This window comes from Vipera ursinii (assembly GCF_947247035.1).
Source record: "Vipera ursinii genome assembly, chromosome: 3".
NCBI classification, from domain to species: domain Eukaryota; kingdom Metazoa; phylum Chordata; class Lepidosauria; order Squamata; family Viperidae; genus Vipera; species Vipera ursinii.
In genome coordinates this window covers 164,319,248-164,341,716 of record NC_139516.1, presented here as the reverse complement: position 1 = coordinate 164,341,716, position 22,469 = coordinate 164,319,248, and the positions used below count along the sequence as shown (strand labels likewise).

Genomic DNA, 22,469 nt, shown 5'->3' with positions numbered 1-22,469 from the left:
GCTTTCAAAGCATTTGAAGGAAAAAATATCCAGAAGATGGCAGCAAATATTTCTTTAAGCATGGAATATGAAGCATTTGTCGGTAGTACTATTGAACTTTAAAGTCTTAATTAGCTAGCATTCAATTATGTACCTTATCGTATTCTCTTTTGTGAAACTCTTTCAAAAAAATCAGATCCTGGTTTGTGTTTCTGTATTTTGGGGGATGCCTTATGGCTATGCTTTTTACAGGTAGTCTTCGAGTTATGACTATTTGTTCAGGGACCATTTGAAGTTACTTACGAGTGGTCCCTGAGGTTATGGCCACTGCCGTCTTCTTGCAGTCATGTGATCAAAATTTGGATGTTTGGTAGCTCATCTACACTGGGGTGCTTCAACTCCTCCACCTGCCTATCTCCACCCACATCTATGCCCTTTTGGTCCCTTGCACTCCATGGCCCCTGCTGCCATAGCTGATCTTTTCTTTCTGCTGCTGATCAAGCATGCCCATCCTGGCCCTTGGTAAGGCAGCTGTGGGCTGCATGACACTTTTTTTTGCCAAGGTCGTGCCCAGTAGTTTCTTTGGGAGACCAAAGGAGCTGCTGGTAGCCAGGAGTTGCTTAATGAATGGCCAGGGCAGACACACCTCATCAGCACTGGGAGCAAGAAGGTGGCAAAGGTCAGATGAATCCAAGGACAGCGGGGGTCTCAAGATGTAGAGTGGAGAAGGCTACTGTGGTGGGTACTGAGCTGGGGCCACTGAGGCTGAGTAGGGAGATTGGGGCTTTGGCCATACTGCTGGGGCAGCTAGTGCTTCCTGGAGCAACTATAGCTTTATGTCACACTGCTGGGCAGGCTGGAGTTTGCACTGTGTTGCTGGACCAGGTTACGGCAGCAGAGGCTTTCAGAGCTGGCTGTAGCTTTCTGCTGTGTTGCAACTCTGGGCCTTCTTGGAGCCCCAGAGCCATATTGCACCAGAAGCCCCTGAGCTTCAGCATGGCAAGCAGCCCCAGAATCACATGATTCTCAGGCCAAGGGAGGGTGCAAAGTGGCCAGAAGAGATGAGAAGGAATAGGCAGTTAGAGAGAGTTGAAGGAGAGGCAATCCCTTACCTTGGAAGAACTGAGGCTCGGTACTGGGAGGGATCAAGGCTGGAATGGACTCTTACTTATAACTCTGAAATCATAATCCCTCTTTATGTATTATTCTTCTTTATACATTACATCACTACACTTTCTCTAGATATAATAATAGTATTAATTACAATTTTTCCATGGAGTTTAGTATTAAAATGGACCAATATATTTTAGATCAATAATTTTACTATTTTATTATTCTAAACATATAATTGCCTTATATAGATTGTATACCTTGTTATATTATTTTTATGCCCCAAATTCTTAAACTTTAACTTACAATTTACTTGAATTGTTATGCGATTATATTCTAATCCATGATTTCAGTTTATGACAAAAAAATGCAATCTGCAGTACTGTTCTATTATCAGCATGGTTCCTTTTGATAAACAGCTAAGTAAAATCTAGTTGGATCAGACCCCAAATTATTATATTTAGCTCTTCTAATGAAAGCCACAAAAAAAAATCTTCTACCCCTCTTCACATTCAAAGGTGTGGCCTTTCAACAGCTTGTGTCGTTGAAAATGTAGATCAGATCACACTAGTTATATTAAATATAAATGGAACCAAATTTCACCACAACAGCTGAACTAAAGCAGTGGATTCTTAAGGATTATTTAGCTTAGCATATTAACAATTAGTACACATGTACAGGAAAAAAATGAATCAAGAATGAGCCTACCCTTAATAATAGATTTTTTTAAAACTACTATACAGTTTGCAGCAACAAAACTTTGTTTCCTCACTTTTCAATTGCATGCTATTTTGCAGTATAATAATACTTTGTTGTGAATCTATGTTATTGCTTGTATTATGTGGTAAAAAGTTAAGCTGAAGATTACTTTGAACTAAAGTCATATCTTTGGAATAAAGATATGATGTTATTAAATATAAATATCTATTCTGAATACTCTGAATAGCAAAATACTAAACTGAATGGATCTGTGACGTTTTTACATTAAAGGAATTTACCTGGTACATACAAATATCAGAATTGCAAATACCACTGATGTTCATAATTAGGTGTTCTTATTCTATTCTTAATTACATTTTTAATTATAATGCCATAATAATATAAACAAATGTATGTGGTTAAAAGAGAACAGAGTAACTGGCTGCACTAGATTCAGAAACTGTGAGGTCAGATAATACTCTCAACAAATAGAGACTTTAAAATTACCCTTACAATTCTTTCCTCCCTCTCTTTCTTTATATCTCTACACACACACACACAAACACACACACACACACACATATATATATAAACAAACTAAGTGAACACTGGGATGGAATAAGAAAAACTAAAACAGTTTTTATTGCTAAAAGATCAAGCTTTCGTTGGCTAACTGCCAACATTATCAGGATGGAAACGCTGGGGTGGGGAGATCACGTTTATACTGTTGGTGTCTGCACTCTGCTCATGGAGCGCATCACTGGTCTGTTTGTTGAGGCCAGTGGTATTCCTTTGAGTTGTCGCACATCCATTTTGGGGGGATGTAGTTGTCTCTGGGTGTCTGTTGTCAAAAGTGGATTGCTGTCAGTTCCATGTGTTATAGCCATAGCTCTAGCTCTAAGGAGCCTTGGTGGAGCAGTGGGCTAATGCCTCCTTAAGTAACACCAGCTGCCTGCAATTAGTGCAGGTTCGCATCCCACCAGGCTCAAGGTTGACTCAGCCTTCCATCCTTCCGAGGTAGGTAAAATGAGGACCCAGATTGTTGGGGGCAATAAGCTGACTTTGTAATAATGTCGCTTGGGGTGTGTGTGAAAGCCCTAATAAGCAGGCATATACATAGAATGAAGGCTATTGCTAAGCACATTGGTTTGTGCTTAAATTGTAAGCCGCCCTGAGTCTTCGGAGAAGGGCGGGATATAAATGGGATTAAAATAAAATAAAATAAAAATTTCTCGTGTTCTTATACCAGAGGTTCTAAATAGTTGTTTCCAGGGCTTTTTTCCTCATAGAATGCTCAGAACGGAGTTCCGGCACCTTTTTTGGATGGAACCTTGTAGCATAGGCAAGGCGGGTTGTATGACATGTGTGAGTTCCGGCACCTTTTTCTTTTACAAAAAAAGCACTGGTTGTTTCTCTTCTTCCCTGTGTTCTACAATGCAGGGTGGTTGTGTGTTTGTGCAATCTTGATTTTGATACAATGAGGCGCTCTGTAAATGCTTGCGCTGTTTGCCTCCATATTGCGCACGTCGTTCCTTTTCCCAATTCCTTAGTGCCTGGTATGCAGGGGGGAGGTCTATGTGCCGGTTGATAGAGGAGCTTGTGTCATGCACCCTAAAGATCCACTCCCCAATGAAGAAAAATCCTCAGTCGTGTACAAGATGTCATGCCAGAATTGCAATTGCAATTACATTGGGGAGACGGCAAAACGACTGAGGACTAGAGTGCATGAACACAAGCTCGCTATTAGAAGACAAGAACAACATTCACAGGTGTGGGCACACATGGCTACACACAACCACGTCTTTAATCTAACAGGGACCGAGGCAATTGCCAGTGACAACACTAAAGGCGGCCGCTTGTTTAAGGAAGTTTGGTTTTCAAACCACTCCTCTATCAACCGGCACATAGACCTCCCCCCTGCATACCAGGCACTAAGGAATTGGGAACAGGAACGATGTGCGCAATATGGAGGCAAACAGCGCAAGCATTTACAGAGCGCCTCATTGTATCAAAATCAAGATTGCACAAACACACAACCACCCTGCATTGTAGAACACAGGGAAAAAGAGAAACAACCATTTAGAACCTCTGGTATAAGAACACGGGCAATGACTAGAGCTATGGCTATAACACATGGAACTGTCAGCAATCCACTTTTGACAACAGACACCCAGAGACAACTACATCCCCCCAAAATGGATGCACGACAACTCAAAAGAATACGGCTGGCCTCAACAGACCGGTGATGCGCTTCATGAGTGGAGTGCAGACATCAACAGTATAAACGCGATCTCCCCACCCCAGCGTTTCCATCCTGACAACGTTGCCAGTTAGCCAACGAAAGCTTGATCTTTTAGCAATAAAAACTGTTTTAGTTTTTCTTATTCCATCCCAGTGTTTGCTTAGTTTGTTAATTTTAATATGCCTGGGATTTGCATTTTTAATCTTATCAAGGAATATATATGTGTGTGTGTGTGTGTGTGTGTGTGTGTGTGTGTGAAATATTTCAAATGCAAAATAATGATTTCTATAATATTCAGCTACCTACATAGATTTCCAAGATGCTTTTATGCCAAGTATGATTATATAATACCTATTTTAGCCCTAATTAAAAAGCTACCCTGATACTGTACTGTAGCATTAATATAATGTACTTATTTGTCTTGTTTTTTTCATTTCTAAATATGTGAATATATCTCCTTCTTCTAAGGGGGTAGGGGTGGGGGTTGGAGAGGTCCTCAAATAGGGGAATGTCCCAGAATAGACTGCATACATGCATAAATGAAATGATCTGGAATTCTTTATTTATGTAGACAAGGTCTAACAACTTTAATATATAGAAGAAACTTAGAGAATGTTTTACTTCAGGCTGTTCTTAAAGCCAGAGTATTAATATTCAGAAGGATCAATATTTTTATTCAAACCTAATCAGTTAAAATCTCCCCAAGCTCTGCTGTGCTGCCTTATGATGAAATGGGAGGATGCTCCTGGGAGGGATGGGCAAAGAACATCTGGAGTCTATGCCAAGATTATACATTCCAGCAGGGTCACCCAAAGTATGAAAGTCATCCCAGCTGCCCAGTTAAAACAAGCAGGCACCTATATTGGGAATCAGCTATAAAGGAACATGAGAAGGCAGATTATCACTTTAGTGACAATGGCAAAAACGTTAATTCATACTGCGTGCAGAAAGGCAAGGATAAACTACTGTATTTTTACTAAGAAAATCACTGGATGGACAATATAAAATGATGGACAATAAAGTGCCAGATGATGACACACACACACATCAAAGTCAGATGACATTCAATGTACTACTGAGGAAGCACTGAGGATCTTTCAGAGAACTGACTATGAAGGCAAATATACATGTCCCAGGATAATGTTGCAGGATCCAGTCTGGGTCGGTCATGAGGACCAGAAGCTTAGTCTTGGACATGTGCTGGAGCCATCCTCAGGGAACTTCTCTCTAGCAGAGTATGTGCTTTGGGCCAAGGGTCCTCACCCCCCAGTCTGTGAACCGGCACCAGGCGATGGCATGCCAGAAACTGGGCCGCGCAAACAAGCAAAGTCCCATCCGTGGGATGCAAGCAACATATAAAAACATGCTCCCCCCATGGAAAAACTTCTCTCTACAGAACTAGTCCCTGGTCCCCCAAAGATTGGGGGCTACTGCTTTGAATTATTCTGTGTGTGGTATTTATATTGTGCCTGGTTCTGTTTGGCTTGTTAGTTGTTGCTATATATATACCATATAAATATCAGACATAGAATAACCCAAAGCACACATTCTGGTGAGAGAGACGTTCCCTCAGGATGGGCTCCAGCATGAGTCCAACAGCTCAGAAGACTAAACCTCTGGTCCCAGTGACTGACCCAGTCTGGATCCTGCAGTATTAATGGTCTTTATGGTGATGCTGGATTAAAGCCTTTCGAATGTCTACTTGCTGATGTTGCCATACAGAAAAAGAAAAGTTACAGCAGCTATGGGGGCACCATTGAGAGACTTGAATGATCAGGTTAGGGATAAATCAGAAATGACTTACAATTAAAATCAATCAGTTAAAAAACAATGCAACTGTTATGTCCGGTTTCTATCTAGGTACTAGAGCCCATAATTTCAATAAAGAAACGCACAAGATGAAAATATGGAAAATGTGGAAAAAGGTGAGTGCTCAAACAAATCTCTGAGGCTCCCAGAATCTTAAAAAGACCAGGTCTTAAACAGGGCATAATCACAGTTGATGTATGCAAGAAACCTAAAAATGCACCCAGAACCTCAAAATTAACTTAGTTTTCTAAAAAGCAACAATTATAGTTAATTCTTTTAAGATTGCAGAAGTTTCAAATCACCAATATAATGAAATCTCATTGTAGTAATTTGAGATATTCTAGAAATTGAGAGTAGTATACATATTCCCCTACTCTTCCCCCATTTCTGTCCAGTATCTCTTTAAATAAGGCTTGGATTCCCACATTCTCACAATATTAGTCAAGCAGAATATGGTTCAGAAATCAGTGATTACAAATTCACGTCTTTTCTTGTTTTAAAAATCAACAACTGCAGGATAATCCCAAGAAACAGAAAAATATTAGGAAGTATCATTTCATCTTTTCCTTCCATCTCTTTTCCTGATGACAATTACGCCATTTCATTAAAGCTATTTCAAGAGTGAAGAACTAAAATGGGGTGAATGATAAAAAAATATCCCTTCACAAAGCACTGTAGCTCAAAGGTTTCCAACCTTTCTTGGTTGGCGGACCGGAGGGAGAAGCATTTTACATGCACATGCGTGTGCACACACAAACGGGGCTGCAAACATGTGCAACGCAAATGGGGCGGTGCTAGCCCCACATGATACTCACTAGCACCGCCCCGTTTTTGCTGCGCAGTTGCTAGCATTGCCCCATTTTTGCCGCGTGGTGTCCTGTTTGCATAGCAGCATCGGCGCTAGCATGAGTGGGAGTGTGAGCACATGCACACACATGCACGCACTGGCCAACTTGTTCTGCAGCCTGCTGACCACCAGGCCACAGCCCAGTAGTGAGCTGCGGCCCACAGGTTGGGGACCCTGCTGTAGCTCTTCCCTGATCTTCAGAGCATCCTTATACTGAGAAATAGGCCCTCTATTGCCCTTCAAACATTTTTAGGGTGTAGTTCCCATAATTTCTAATGATTGCCCAGGTCTAAGGCATATGAATGTAAATGTAAATTATCTGAAAGACCAAATCTACTAATGTCAGCTTTAGCAGAAACCTTTATTATGTTTGGATCAATATTTTCCAAGATGTAATAATTGACACTTTTTTGTCAATGGCCTGCAGAATAGCAGTTCTAGAAGCAAACTGCAATTAAGAACTTATGTATTAAAGTCAACAACACAATATCTGACTTAAACTTGGAGTTTCTTTCTTCCTGCGTCATTTTACATCATGAACAATTTTGGAAACCCAGCAGCTTACTTTTCTGGCACTTTAGAGGCTACTGCATCTGACATGTACTGCCTATAACATGTTTCTTCTTCATGTTTAGCTTATTTTAAGGAACACAATTTTATTTATGACATGAAATAAAAGTCACATACTTTTAGCATCCAGAAGAGGAAAGTCATTTGCTAATTTGAAACTGCAACACATTTACTCTTATTATTAGCAGTTCAAACATACAGCTGAACTCACAAATAATATGGGTTTTCCATATTTTTCCTAGTAAAGCTAATAAAAGAACATGATTGAATGTAATATAATTCACTATGTAATATAAGCATTTATTCAGCTGAGAACATTGAGTTCACAACTTTTATCACATTTCCATGTTGAATAAGTGCTGTTTGTTTCAAGCATGCGAATGAGATCTAGTTAACAAATGTTAAGCGAGTTATCAGATTTCATTTCATATCCCAAAGCAAACACCTGTCTGATGCTCATTCTTTCCACTGATAGCTAAGTACTTAAAATGCAATTCTCTGCATGTTTCAGTCAATAGCAAATCACACTGAATTCCTAGTTATATAGGACCAAAACTTAAATATTCAGTGTTACCACAGTTTAAAGGAAAGTACTGCATCACATTCCATACACATATCTAAATGGATATATTTATTGCTAATTTAATTTAAAGTGAATTCAGTTCTTGGATATAGTTGTATAACAATATTGGAGTGATGCAGTTTTAAATCATTCACATTCTCACATTATATTCCAGGCATGCTATGAAGTCAAAAACAACTCAGAAGAATAATGGGACCACTACGTACATTTATTTGGATCAGACATCACTATGCCAAAGTAATCATGTTCTCGTATTTCTGACCTTGAAAGGATTTTTTTTCTTATTTCTTCATTGTTACATTTATGTTTTAAATATATAACCTTTTGTATGCATCCTAAAATACACAAATGTAATGCCTTTCACTTTATTCTGTCTGATTTGCAAACTTTTCTTAATATAAATGTATTTGGAACACTCCTTTTTCCGAAATAAATGCTTTTTAATTGGCAAATTGTGTTACAAAATTCAGTAGTGCCAAAATCAAATGCTACAGTGTTCAGTATTTATATTGATTCTGATAAATTTATATCAAACATGAATTTCCTCCTCATTCAAACCACTAACACTTGAAATTTTTTTCTCACCCAAAAGCTCTGACTCTTTTCAATGTGGTTGCCAATATGTGCACACAAATAGATATAGATTTCTCCCTTGAAATGAGTCGATATTCAATATAGAAACATAAATGGATAAATTATGCAAATATTATTCATAGTGTGGTTTGGAACACTCTTATTTAGAATTAATTATTGTGTTGCGGCAAAAGTTAATTGTTGTGTTGTAGCATACTTTACTGATACCATTATTCTCAAGTCCTCTGCAGGAATAAGATATAATGTAGTAGGTATAAGCTCTCTAAGATATAGCAGGAGTAAGATAACCCACAATGAATATATATACTGAATTAAAGTAAAAACATGAAACATTTTTAATTCATATAATAATGTGTGAATTACTTTAAGCATGCAAAAATTCACTAGATGATGTTAAGAGGTGAATTTGATTACTTCTCAATACAGTATTTATAGTAAACTTCATTTTTATGTTAACCTATTCTAAACGCATTACTTCATTAACTTACAATGGTGATAAACAAACAAGCATACCATGTAACACGAGGTTCTGGCCAACCTCTCACAGTGCAGTTCAACCTGGCATTCTGTTTTTCCCAGACAGTGTGTGAACGAGGTTTGATAACAAATTCAGGAGCATGTAGCAGACTATCTTCATTTAACTTTCTGTGGAATTCCTGTGTCTCTGTTAACTGTAAGACAAACATGTCACCTTAAAGATCATCCTCTAGACTTGCACTAGTTTCCTAATAAATAAATCTTAGCTTTGATGTAGATTACTATATGAAATATAGTTGTCAAATATGTCCTAAATATATATGATACAACATTATTGTAATTTTTCAAAGTGCTATTTAAACAATTTTTTCCTGAAGAAGACGATCACAGGAAAAAATGAAAAGATTATTGCTTTCTCCAGTTTTGGATTCTGAGCAGACCTAGAATGGACTGCCCATCATTTCCTCAGTGCAGAAACAGATTATATACTCCTCCTCCTCTCCCTCCCACTTCCCCATCCCATTCCCAGTCTCAGGGAATTGCAAATGTTTCCCATACCAGTGTTCCAGCTTTGATTCAAATTGATGTTTTCTGTTGCTTTAGGACCTTCAGAGTTGATGGTCTTCAGCATTTTGTTCTAATCTAGATGCAGCCTTGTCTGCCAATGGCTGTGCTGCCTGGCCAGCTCCCTGCCCTCCAGCGGCTAATCATTACACTGTGCCGCTATTGGGTTGCTATGTTCTCTCCTGATTGGTATCTCCTCTTTTTTTAAAAAAAAAATATTATAATCTTTAAAATGCAATATTTACAATTTACCATGAACCATTCTTACCTCTGGAAGCTCATGATCCATTTTCCAGTGGGCACCCTTTCCTTTCTACCCAGTCTAGGCAAAGCATGCTCCCTTTGCTTTCCCAACTCCTGGTTTCAGTACCGTACTGCAAAGCTTCCCTTCCTCATTTTTCAAAGAATATTAAAGCTGCTTCTGTACTTGCTGCTTTGCTTTTTGAAGCTAAGCTATCAACTCTTCCTTATTACAAAGCTTCCATGCATCTGCAGGAAGATGTAGGAATGAAAAAGAAACCTGTTTCCTGCTGCATTCATCTTGTGGCGACAAAGTTAGGACAGTACCATAAGGGGGGGAAAAAGAAAAAGTCTGGATTAGGGTAAAAGGACATAATGTGAGAAGAGAAGGCACAAACGTCTGGGAAAGATAAGAAAAGGCACATGGAATAGCAGCTAGTAAAAAGGGAGCAATTGGCACTAAATCAGCCAATGAGGTGCCTTCTCTGCATGGGTTGGAAGGGAAAGGAGCAAAGAAATGACTATTCAGGTCTTGTATTGGCCATGATCTGGACTGAACACACCCTAGCTCCACTGCCAACTGTCTGCATTTGGAATAGGTATTTTTGAAGTTGGCTTAAGAAAGGGGGTGAGGACAGCACGGGAAACATGCAGTTGAAGTTACAGGCCAAAATGTTCCTTTCTTTTCTCAGAGCAGAAATCTTATTACTGCCTTTTGCCTTTTGCATATGTTTAAAGACTTAAAGGAAGCAATGACGCCAAGTAAAAGAGGAATATGACTATTGTCATGTGAAGTTATGAAAATATTGGTATTTGCTTCTCCCAACATTCGCCTCCAGGATCCCTTACATGAAGTGAAATATAGAAGGGTCAGAAATTGGCCACAGCACGAGCCAGTTAGGACAATTGTTCTGCTGGTTGCAAAATCCTTTTGGTATGCTCACTCACACTCCAAGCCAAAAAAACAGTCTACAGCAGTTCTGGAGCTGGCATTGATTTATTTATTGGCTTCAACAGGAGGAAATTCCTTCTATTTAAACAAAGAGAGTACTGGGAATGGGAAACTGATCTTTCTACATTCTTGCCCTTCAACAGGTGCCAAGAAAGATGCTGGAGTTTTTCTCGGAGAGAACAGATAGGATACTACTCTGCCCAGCCCTTATAGAGGTATAATTCTATCATTTTTAATCTGTAGAGAAACTGAAGCAGTACCTGAAAAATGTATCCTACATTTCATATTTAGATACTGAACCCTGCCAAATGTTTTAAGTTATAATGGTTTAGAAATAATGTGTAATTCCCCCTCCCCACACTTTTAATCAAAGAGATGTACAATAACTAATAATGGCTTACCTTTGTAACCATGTCCTATATTCTGATATATTTTTAACAACAGTAAACAACAACAAAGCCTCACTTCATTATCACATTAATGAATGAGTAATTTAATACCGTTTTTTTAAAAGCCACTTTTTCAGCTGTCTCCCGTATTGCTACTTTTCTTGATTTTTTCTCATGTTCTTCTTCTTCTACAGAAGAGGAAATTTTCTTTTTGGTTGCAGTAATCCCTTCCCCAGTAGCAAAAAGATTCCTTCTGGCAATATAAGCAGCACTTTCCTTAATTCTTTCTTCTTCTTTATCTGTAATTCCAGTAATATAGTTTTCTCTGCAATAATTAAAAAAAATCCATTGCATACTGGAAAATAAGTCATTTTATGTAATTCTTAACCAGTTAAATATAATTCACTGAATGCATCTAGGCAATGGACTTTCCACATCAATTTTTCCTAATTTGTGCTGTTGATGTAAGCTTAGGAATGAAGTTTGTGGATGACACAAATTTTAGCCCAATTTTCTGCATAATATGTTGAGGCAAGGAGACGCTGTTTTACACGATTTTCTTGAAAAATATTAGTTATCATCGTATTGTCTCTTCAGCTTAAGAAAAAAAAGGTAAATATCAAAAGATACCAATACTTGTACAAAATACCAATGTTATGAAAGTCTACTGTATATCAAACTAGCTTGATTCTTTTAAAAAACATTATAGCTATTAGACTTTTACATCTGGTATACATATATTTCAATATCAAAGTAGTATACTTCCACAATATAAATCATAATGAAGACTAAACTTTGAATGCAGCAAGCAGTTGTTTAGAAAGCTAGCACCTGGGATTGGAAAAGGCAACAGTAATGGGCTATTTATTTAGCTTTTCAGTTAGCAGCTGCAGTTATTGAGTATAAGCAAATCTTCACACACACACACACACACACACACACACACACACTCATATGTATATCCAATGTTGTATTCTTTTCATTATCAATATTTTTAACACAAAGCCAGTTCATTGAAATGTGTCTGTATTGCAGTAAAATCCACATACATAATTTATCACTATATAGTTGACACATATATTCACTCTGAATATCAAAGTTATGAAATGGCTATCCATGTCATTCTAAACATTCATTCAAACACTGAGCAATTAGAAGAGATACCATTGAGATTACGTGCCAAATGTTTAGGCTTATCCTGAATGCAATCCTGAAAGGTTTTAATCTTGAGCCAGAGAGAGCAGAATGGCAGGTTTACATATAAAATTAGATAACTGAACAATATCTTTGGAATATTAGCATAATAATAGTTATACTTTCAGATGATGCCATTTAGTAACTCTCAAAAGCTCTCACCGGCTCAAGGTTGACTCAGCCTTCCATCCTCCCGAGGTCAGTAAAATGAGGACCCAGATTGTTGGGGGCAATATGCTGGCTCTGTAAACCACTTAGAGAGGGCTGTAAAGCACTGTGAAGCGGTATATAAGTCTAAATGCTATTGCTATTTCTCTATTTTTAACAATATGTACTGAACAAATTTAAATGATTTTAAAAAACCTGCTTGTTGGCCAGGTAGGTCTAACCATTAAATAAATGGTTTTTGGTCCAATAATCTTGGATACTACTGCAATATTTTCTTATTCAATTATATACAATAGAAAATTAGAACAAATGAGACGAATTCTTTTTTAATCTTTGTATTCTATGTTTTTTAATTTTTTATTGTTGTGAGCCGCCCTGAGTCCTTAGGGAGAAGGGCGGCATATAAATTTAATAAATAATAATAATAATAATAATAATAATAATAATAATAATAATAATAATAATAATAATAGTAATAATATATGTGTGGCATGTATGAAAAAGCAAGACAGCTTTTCTTGTATTATAATGAATATACTGATTTAACATAATTCTAAATTGAATATACAGAAGACAGATCTTTTCTGACCTAAATTAGAATTCTTAGCTATTTGCATAATTTTAAGAACTTTTCCCCCTAAAAATGTCATTACAAAACAATGCAAATTTGATCATATTGCTTATTAAAGAATTCAAAATTTCAGTAGCAATTTCTGTCAAAAATATAGCCTCCTCTGTAAATTTGGTTCTCTTAAATTCAAGTTTAAACTCAATACAACTCAAATATATCTTCTAATTTGTTTATATTGACAGAGGATTCAATTTTTCCATTAAAAATATCACAGAAAATGCAGGACAGTTAGTTAAAAGACAGCATTTAGTCTGTAATGCCGTTATCTTTCTGTTTTCTCTCTGTTATTGATTCCCTTACTTTTCAATTATTCATTCATAATTGAAATACCACATATGAATAAGCAGATTCTTAAGGATAAAGACTCAAGAATTACTTCAGAGGAAACACACATAGGACTACAGTATTGATGGCTTATGTCAGGGAGATTATATTTTTAATCAACCTCACCATCTGTGCACTTATATGTGCAATATCAAGATCATTAGGAATTTAATTTTATGGTTATATTTAGCAATGAAGCCATCATAAAGCTGTAAACATTTTCTTCACTCTTTATCTCAGTCATTTTTTTTGTCCCATTCACAAAACAGCACTAAAGAAACATACCTTCCAGTGAACACAGGAACAACATACTCAACAATTGTGTTTTCTTTTTCTTCTGACAATACACTTTGCTTAGCTCTCTTTGCTTTAGGACTCAGCTTTAGAGTATGATCTTCTATCAGACTTCTGAAAGAAAAGTCATATTATTAGACTTTTAAAGACATCTGCCTTAATACTGTAATGCAAGTTGAACACGATGGAAGTAGGATGTCAGAAGGCATTAATAGTCTTTAACTCAGCAATATATTTTTCATTCCTATGCCCAGGTTGCTTTTTCCAGGTAGCTATACAACATTAAAATAATCCAGAGCTCAGAAATATCTCATGGAATTCTATGTTCTTATGTTTTTTTATAGTATAACATATCTGAGCTTTAAAATTCCAGATAACCAGATTACAGTATTTTTTGCTGCTATTAACAAGTCTAGATTTTCGTAGCTCAGATTTTATGCAACCTACTGTGTTGATTCCGGAATTTCCAGCCTTAATTACTGTCCTTTCTACTTGCTAAATTCAATATTATTCATTTTTTACCCACATTCGTATGTGCCACCTATTTCTTGTGCCTTTCTCTCACACATAATTTTACTGCTGCTGCTTAAACATTTCTTGTAGTAATAAAATGTGAATTCTTGCCTCAGGTTGATGCTAATAAATGAGAAGCAAACTACATAAATGCCTGATTTGGAAGGCATATTGTAAATCAGAAAAAGTCTGCAAGCAGTTTATTCTGGGAGTTGAAGTCCACGAGTCATAAAAGAGCCAAGGTTCCCTACCCCTGTTCTAGGCCAGTGTTTTATTGAATTTAGCATAAAGCCAGCTCTGAGCATTGTTGTGTCTTGAATTATTTCTTAAGAGACACTTAAAATAAACTTACAAGAAAAATAAATATAAATATATATAAAACATGAGTAACTTGCATGAGTGGATTCTGGCTGCCATTTCTGTACCACAAGGCATAGTTTGGGCAGAGAGTAAAATTTAGAGGGTAGAAACGATGGCCAAGCATAGATCTCCTGCTTCACTTTTTTAAAGTTTATTAATGGTTTGACAGATATTTGGTACACATTGTAATAAACAATATTTATAATATATTCATATTAAAGTACTTAGTCATTATTCCAACACTTTATATTAAAATGCGTATATTGCAGCATTTCCCTTTCTAGGCCTTCAGTCCCAGCATCCTGGATGGAGTACCCATTCTACACATAATTTACAGTTTAAATTTCAATACTGATGTGGGAATACTCAAAAGAAATATAGTGTCTTAAAAATGCAAAGCCATGTTTTCAATGAATTAATTATTTTGCACTACAAAGATAAATCATAAATGCACAGTATACTGAAAAATTTGATATAACCAAGTTCTTTATAATATTCTTTAATTTTCACTATGTTTTCTGAAGACAAAAATTTAAAGCATTTTACTGATACAAGCTTGCATTTGCTTGTAGTGAAAACCATGTCATTGTTCATATTTATACTTCAGTTTCCAATCTATCTCAACCCAAGCTTCTGTTGGGTAATTACAATCTGTAATACTTTTTATAATTCTAATTATAAAAGACAGTTTCCACAGGCAAACTGAGAAAATTACTGAAATATATATTCCAAGAAGTCCTATTTTTTTCAAGGATGCCTAGTTAAATGTAACTATTGCATCTTTATCATTATACAATGTAACCAACATTTTCTCTAGAGGAGAAGCATGACAATATAAATATTTTAAACCTGGCTTTAAAAAAATCTGTTTTTCCATACAAAGATAAAATTTTACCACTCCTGTCAATCCCTGAAAATTAGGAATCTACTTGAAAGAACTAGGTTTGGCCTGGAAAAATACAGAGAGCAATAAAAGATAGTTCCCTGGGGAAATATTATTTTACAGAACCTTAGTTGCATATCCTTAGCTGATGAGTAAGAGTTTGAAATCTGTTTCTGAAAATTGAGAAACTTAATTATTTTTTCATTCCTAATAATCCAGATATAAATATTATTAATATTTTCAGAAATTTTCTAATAAACAGCCCTGTCAGTCTTTGTCAGTAAAATAAAACACAAATCTGTAGGTCCTTAAGCACTATTCAATTTATCACAATATAACAAATGTTTATGTTTTTCATTACTTTATAAGATAATTAAAAATAAAAAATCATGGATCTGCTGTGATTTTTTTCTTTTGAATTTTTACATTTATCTAGTGTGTTATATTTTAATTTAGATTCCTAACTTGCAGTTAATCTTACTAAGAAATAGAAAGTCAGCTCCATGGAAATCAATAAAAAAGTTATTCATGACTGAAGTCCCATTGATTTTAATAGTAAGCAAAGAATTGTCCTCCAACTAACCAGCATCTTTCTAGGATTGGGAAATCTATGGGACTGTAAACATTCTAAGGAAAGGAATAGTATAGTATAGCTGGGCAAGCCAAATATTTAAATGAACATTTTAAAAAAAAAAAAAGAAGTGGGATGGAGAGCTTCCTGTTCAGTGGTGGGATTCAGCTGGTTCACACCACTTCGGCAGAACCGGTAGCTAATTTTTTGCTGCCCAGGCCCAGAATGGACTTCTGGAAGCGGCATCCACACAAAGAACCAGTTGTTCACATATCTGAATCCCACCACTGTTCCTGTTACTCCTAAAAGTTAAGTTCAGAGATCTGGAAAGGCACATAGAACATATTATCATTGAATATTTTGTTAAGTATTAATGTATTATTGTTTGATTGCACTTTAACAAGGCAAATAAGGCTTTTGAAGTCTAAGTACAGTCCTCTTTACTTAGTGTATCCTGAAGGTGATTTTCTTATTTATGCTGAGCTCTCTTTCTATTAAATATATATTTGGCAGATTCTGTTACTTTAGAAAATAATGTTTTGGAAGGGAAACAACAATGCCAACCTCTGTCTTGCACTGAACTTCTTAGAAATCTTCTTTTGGGACCAGGTACTTTTCCATGACAGTTACTTTGGGACAAAGCAGAAAGCAAATGGCAGCAGACTTGTAATACTAACAGATGAATTACTCCTACAAGATAAGCCTTCAAATGGGGGCCACAGGCCTCTAAAAGTCAGAACCCATTGCTTTACTCATCGACTACTCACCACATTATAAAAACTATCAAGTCAAGCAATTTAAAATATTCACCATGAGGCAGCTGAAAAATGTAAACTGCTTCTAAGCCTGCAGGACAAACTAATTAGGAGTCAAATGTCTAAATTCCCCTCACTCCTCTTTCTCTACATCTCAGCTGATGACTAGTTCATGACATGCCAAAAGGAACTTCTTCAAGTTATATTCAGTCTGCTGAACTGGGGGTTTCCCCTCTGGCCAAAACACAGAAATATTGTAGTATTTGGCCATATGATCAAGAAATTACTGTAACAACCAAAACCTAACACTTTTTAAATGAATTTTTATATTACAGAAGAAAAGAAATATTTCTACAACAGGGCAAAAAAGTTTAGAAATAAAAGACATGAGGAATGAATAACAATATTTGGACTGCAAGTAAGGAATTTATCTTCCTATCTTTCTTGCCACATAATTGTATAAACTAAACTAGCCACAAATTCTTGCTATTAAATAATCCAGTTAATTTTTGTGCATCTACCATTAAAACTATTTTCAAGCTGAAATAACCCAGCTACTTAAATAATAAATGTGATGATATGTTTAATGGTATCAATTATCCAATTATACAGGTCAATACTGGGCTCAACTAAGCCTAAATCCATCTATAACAAACAAGTTAATCACTTCAGGGGAAAAAATCCTTTTCTTTTAAATCTGCTGAGAGATTGAACACTTGCATTGTATTTCTTTATTGTATTGGATTTCAACTGCTAGCACCAAATTATCTGAATGAAGTATGATCTCAAGTAACAGTAAAAAAACAATTTGTCTTTCCTCATCTTTAGATAAAACGACTGTAGTCATTGACAGTCATTGATATAATTCAAATGTCAAAGCTTCTCGAATAAAGATTCTTTAAGGAAAACAATGCCTTGAAGTTCTTTGAAGGGTTTCATCTGTCGGAACCATGACATCAAACATTAGTTAGTTCAATTTCTTCTTTTTATTTGTGTTTCTTTGACAACACCGATAGAGGAATTGTCTTTAATTTTTATGTCTGTAACATTATAGAATAAATCAGTGTTAAATCTTATGAATTCAAAGCCAAACTAAGCATAATACAAAAAGTATATGCAACATTCCTCTAATATTTTTCTCCTTCAGAAAAGCAGCAGTAAGATTATGAGTCTGAGCTAGAATACAGGAGAACCACTAAGCAGAAAATTTCCCCTCCGACTATTTTATTTATAATCAAATATTTGACTAAATTACTTTTCCACCCAGAGGAAGATTTATAACCTTTCTTTCCATAGCCAGAAAAGCAGATGTGCTGAGTGCTCTGAATGAGGGAAAAATGGCTAAGAAGAGTAATGATTTTCCACTTTCTCATTCAAACTCACACACTACATAACTGGTTAAAGTGCTGTCAACAGATTGCTTTTTGAGTCAGATGATATACTATCCATTGTAATGTACACCAAACATAAATGGTTTTAGAAACCAAATTAACATTTAAAGTATACAAAAACAGAAAAAAACATTTTGTAAAATGGTAATCTGAGAAAGCTTATTGTCCCCAAAAATATTTATGATCACAAAATTTGATCCTGGGGAAGTGAAAATGAATGGAAAGCTACCATACTACATAAAATTGGATTTTACTCTACCCGTGGCTGTACGTATTATATCCAAGTCGATATGCTTCAGCTTTCTTATTGATCAATTCAGATCCACAATGATACGCTTCAGCTGTCTTATTGATCAACTCAGATCCTAGACTGTAAGCTGCAGATCGTTTACTGTGAGCTGCAGATTTATGGGCATGAGCTTCTGATAATTCTTGGCTGGCTTCTGTGGATTTTTGATCAGAAAAAGCTGACTCCTGACGGTAAGCTGAGGCACCTCTGCGACTGTAGGCAGTAGAGCCATGTGTATATATCGCAGACTTGTGCTTTTCTTCTTTCTGATATTGACTTAGAGTGGATTCTAGCTCTTTGTGACGATAAGCTTGGTCGAAATGCTGATGATGCCTCTGATAGAATGGTAAAGACATTTTGGATTTCTCCTAACTCACTTCACACTTTGGATAAACTGTCAAAAGAAAAAAGATAACTAGTTAGTCGTTATTCTCAATTCATACAATATGTTTTATGTTTTAGCAAAACCATCAAATGAATATTTCTCCATGAATTTATCCAAAAAGTTCTGCCACCAAGATACAACATAAAAAACACTAACAATATTATACAATATCAGAGTTTAGGACAAAATATTCACAGGGATGTAAATAAATCTTAGAATGTGCACAAATAAGGCCTTAAGAATTCCAGTTACATTAAAAATACTTTTCATTTAATATTTATGAACAGCCATTATTTTTCAAACATGCAGATTCTGAAATCTGAATGCGTTTCTGTGGGGGACAAACTGGTAATGGATATTGGTTAAAAATAAAACAAAATATCCATTTAATCTAATGTAAAATCCTATTAAATCAAAGCTTAACATAAAAAAGCAGCTCCCATAAAAGATAAGTGTTTCAGTGATTAGCTATTGCAAAACGAAGCAGGATGGGAAAGTTTACATTTAAAATATTTGCCATTCCAACTGTGATTTATTTATTATTTTTGTAACTGTTGGTTTTCTTTTATGAGTATTAATCCAGATGAATGGAAGCTAACAGTCTCTTCTTATTCATTGGCCTCTGGAGCTGAAGATTTATAGAATTATGATTTTGTTCAAGAGCCATGTATTGACTCCAACATAAAATGCCATCTCACAGCCTCTTGACCTTCATTTCCTGCTTATGGACCATTGTTTAAAAATACTATTCACTCTACGCATTGCCATCAGGTTTACCATATATAACAGGTTCGTGAGAAAGGATTTCAAAACATCTTAGTACAGTTTAATGGACACTGAGTTAATTTTCCATGTATGGCAAAAAAACAATCCAACAACAAATACTGATAATCCAATTCTTCAAACAATGGAAACTATCCAAGGAGCTGCTTCTCTGATTATACACCTATCCAGTTGGAAGAAGGCCTTTTGAAGATGCTCTGCTGTCCTTTCTGGTGTGGCAATATGGGCCCTTTTCTTATATTAATCATGGTTTGTGAAACTCTTGAAAGTTTCTTTAGCCTACTCTCTTTAATATTTTAGGAAAAAATGTTGAGATATCACTTTCACCAGTCTTTTACATATTAGATGAGTTTATTATCTATTTTGTTATTTTTAGTTTGGTAAAAAAATTTTTTTTAAAAAAGAGTATGATTTTTTTTCAATAAAGAAGCAACTACTGGTTGACATAGTTATATTCACCAAAACATGATAGAAAATATCAGTGCTAACAAGATATTATAAAACTTCTTATATTTGAATGGATGACAATAATATCTATTTTAAAAGTATACTGAAATCTCTCTGTATATTAGCACTTTAGTAATCTGAAAAAGAATTGAAATTTTTCATAAGACAAATTCAAAAGTGTAGAGGATACTTGTTGCTCAGCTAATCTTTTTATTACAGCCATTATATCTAATATGAAAAATATTTGTAAGATTTTAATAGCTAAATTGGTAAAATACTAAGATTTTCTAATATTTAAGACTCCTTTGGCCTGTTACCACAGTTACCAGAAATTTCACGGCCTACTGCTGAACTCATAATAATTGGGCAAATGTAACCATCATCTGTGCAACAATTAGAAATGAAAGAAAAAGTGGCATTTTGTCCACAGTTTAACATACATAGCAAATACATTTGAGCAATATTTATGAACACTGTAAACTTACCAGAAGCCAGATTACAGTATTTCAATCTTGTATGTGGATGAATGAGAGGAAGAGAGAAATCCAACTTAAAGATCAGTCCAGCAAAGTAGAAGACAGGACTTGTGTTGAGGATGGACTCCCAAGTCCAGAACAAAAATAATGCCAGCAGTCACTGGAATGTGAAAGCAACAGTCGCAACCTTTTATGGCTGCGAAGGCTGTTAAAAATAGCAATAGCAAAGAGGGAGCTAGAACGCTCACAATCTTTCTGCAAATATATGATGACAGCAGCTTTAAGCTACAACATTTCTGTCTCCCAATCATAACTAAATCATTTCTGATAGCTTAGAAACAACGTAAATGTGGTTGTGCTACTTTTTTTAAAACAAATCTAATTTAGAAATGTGATAGCATTAATACATCCATCTAGAATAGAATTGGATTTTAGCTAAATCAGTTGGTGACAAATATCTACATCTCCTTTCACATACAATGTTGGGAAACTGTTTTCACAAAGTTGCGGGTTTCCTAGTTGTCTCAAGAGAGCAGAACCAATTAACTGATGTTAATCGATTTGACGTGTGCATCACGTGTGCTGTGATCATTGTTTTTGCAGTACTTCCTCAAGTTGACAGTGTGGATTCCCTCCTCATGCTGCTTCTTTTTTAAGATTCTCCCCTTCCCTCTCAAGATGTCATAGTGCTTTGATTTCCCCAATTCCTCCCAGCCAAATAGATGAACAGCTTTGGCACTCCTCTAACATTGATCTTGTGTCGTTGTTTTTCTTTCTCCATCCCTTACTGTATATAGGTAAGCCGGCACAGAGAAGAGCAATGAAAAGCTGTCTGCCTTCTGGTTTTGGCATTATACTATTAGTTGGTTGGAGGACATGTTGGTCAGCACAAGAAGGAGAATAAAAAGATTGTTGCTTGGTACTATGAAGTAGTGCCGAAATGCTAATGACAATGGCTTACAGAACAGAGCTAAAATCCCTACTAGGATTTCAATATTTTTTTCCAGTGTGAAAGCTGAGGTTCACAGTGTCAGTTAAGATAAGTTTCCAAATTAAGAACATAGTATCAAGTAAAACAATTTCATTAGGAATAAAAACAAATTAGAAGCCTTAAATCAAAGGTTGGATGCTTTATTTGTAATTAGGCAAAATTCAGCTATTTCCTGCTTTTTTAAAAAATTCCATCTCAGAAGGATTTATTTGAAATTATTTTCTAAACTGTCAAGTCCAAAACAGCTTGACAATACCTCCTAACACTAGATCTGGAACACATACTCTGAAAGACAGATACATTGAAGTAGATCATAATTGTGATAATCATTATCATCATTACTGAGTTTAACTATCTGATTAAATATGTCAAGGCACTATGCTGCAGTGATAACTCTTCCAGTGGCTGGTCCAGCAAATTTGTCCGGCTGGCTCCCTCCCCCCCCCATTTTAAAAATGATTTTGCAGCTGATCTAACACTGCCTCATTAAATCAATGAACTACCCGAAGCCTAGAAGATCATATTTCATTCAACCCTTACATCTCCAAGGCGTTCTTTCAGTTTCTGCTCACATGGCAAAGCAAACGTTTCTTGCTTTCCCATCTCCTGCTCACATAACTGCAAAGCTTCACTTCTTTTTTTTATTTTTAGGCACCTTTAAACTGTAAAATAGGAACATTCCTACTTTATTTCTGTGAAGCTGAACTATCAGCTCTTCCTTGTACAAAGTTTCCATGGATCTACAGAGGAATTTAGGAACCAAAGAACACTTTGTTCTGCTGTTGCTTTGATTACTGTAGCATAAGATCAACCATGCTACATTAAGGGGAAAGGAGAAAGAGTTTGCTTTAATATTAATATGGGAAAGGGATGAAAAAGCAAAGGAAAGCACAGGGATCAATGAAGAAATAAACATCCCTCAAAAAAGAGCCACTGGGAGATTATTGCTTGCCTTTCCT

At 35.8% G+C, this 22,469-nt stretch overlaps 1 protein-coding gene across 2 annotated transcripts in view; it reads right to left on the bottom strand.

Moving 5' to 3' along the window:
• The window catches only part of MYOM1 (myomesin 1), a 71,223-nt gene extending 50,558 nt beyond the window's left edge, over positions 1–20,665 (bottom strand). Inside the window, exons 1-5 of one of the 2 annotated variants that reach the window (XM_083358929.1) lie at positions 20,529–20,665; positions 18,399–18,822; positions 13,658–13,780; positions 11,167–11,380; positions 8,947–9,104 (exon numbers count right to left, since the gene is read on the bottom strand). In XM_083358929.1, coding sequence (XP_083215055.1) covers positions 8,947–9,104; positions 11,167–11,380; positions 13,658–13,780; positions 18,399–18,784 — 881 coding nt within the window. In that variant the 5' untranslated portion in view covers positions 18,785–18,822; positions 20,529–20,665. The remainder of the gene's footprint in view (positions 1–8,946; positions 9,105–11,166; positions 11,381–13,657; positions 13,781–18,398; positions 18,823–20,528) is intronic. The other variant, XM_083358930.1, reaches the window with a different exon arrangement.
• Between the last annotated feature and the right edge of the window lie 1,804 nt (positions 20,666–22,469).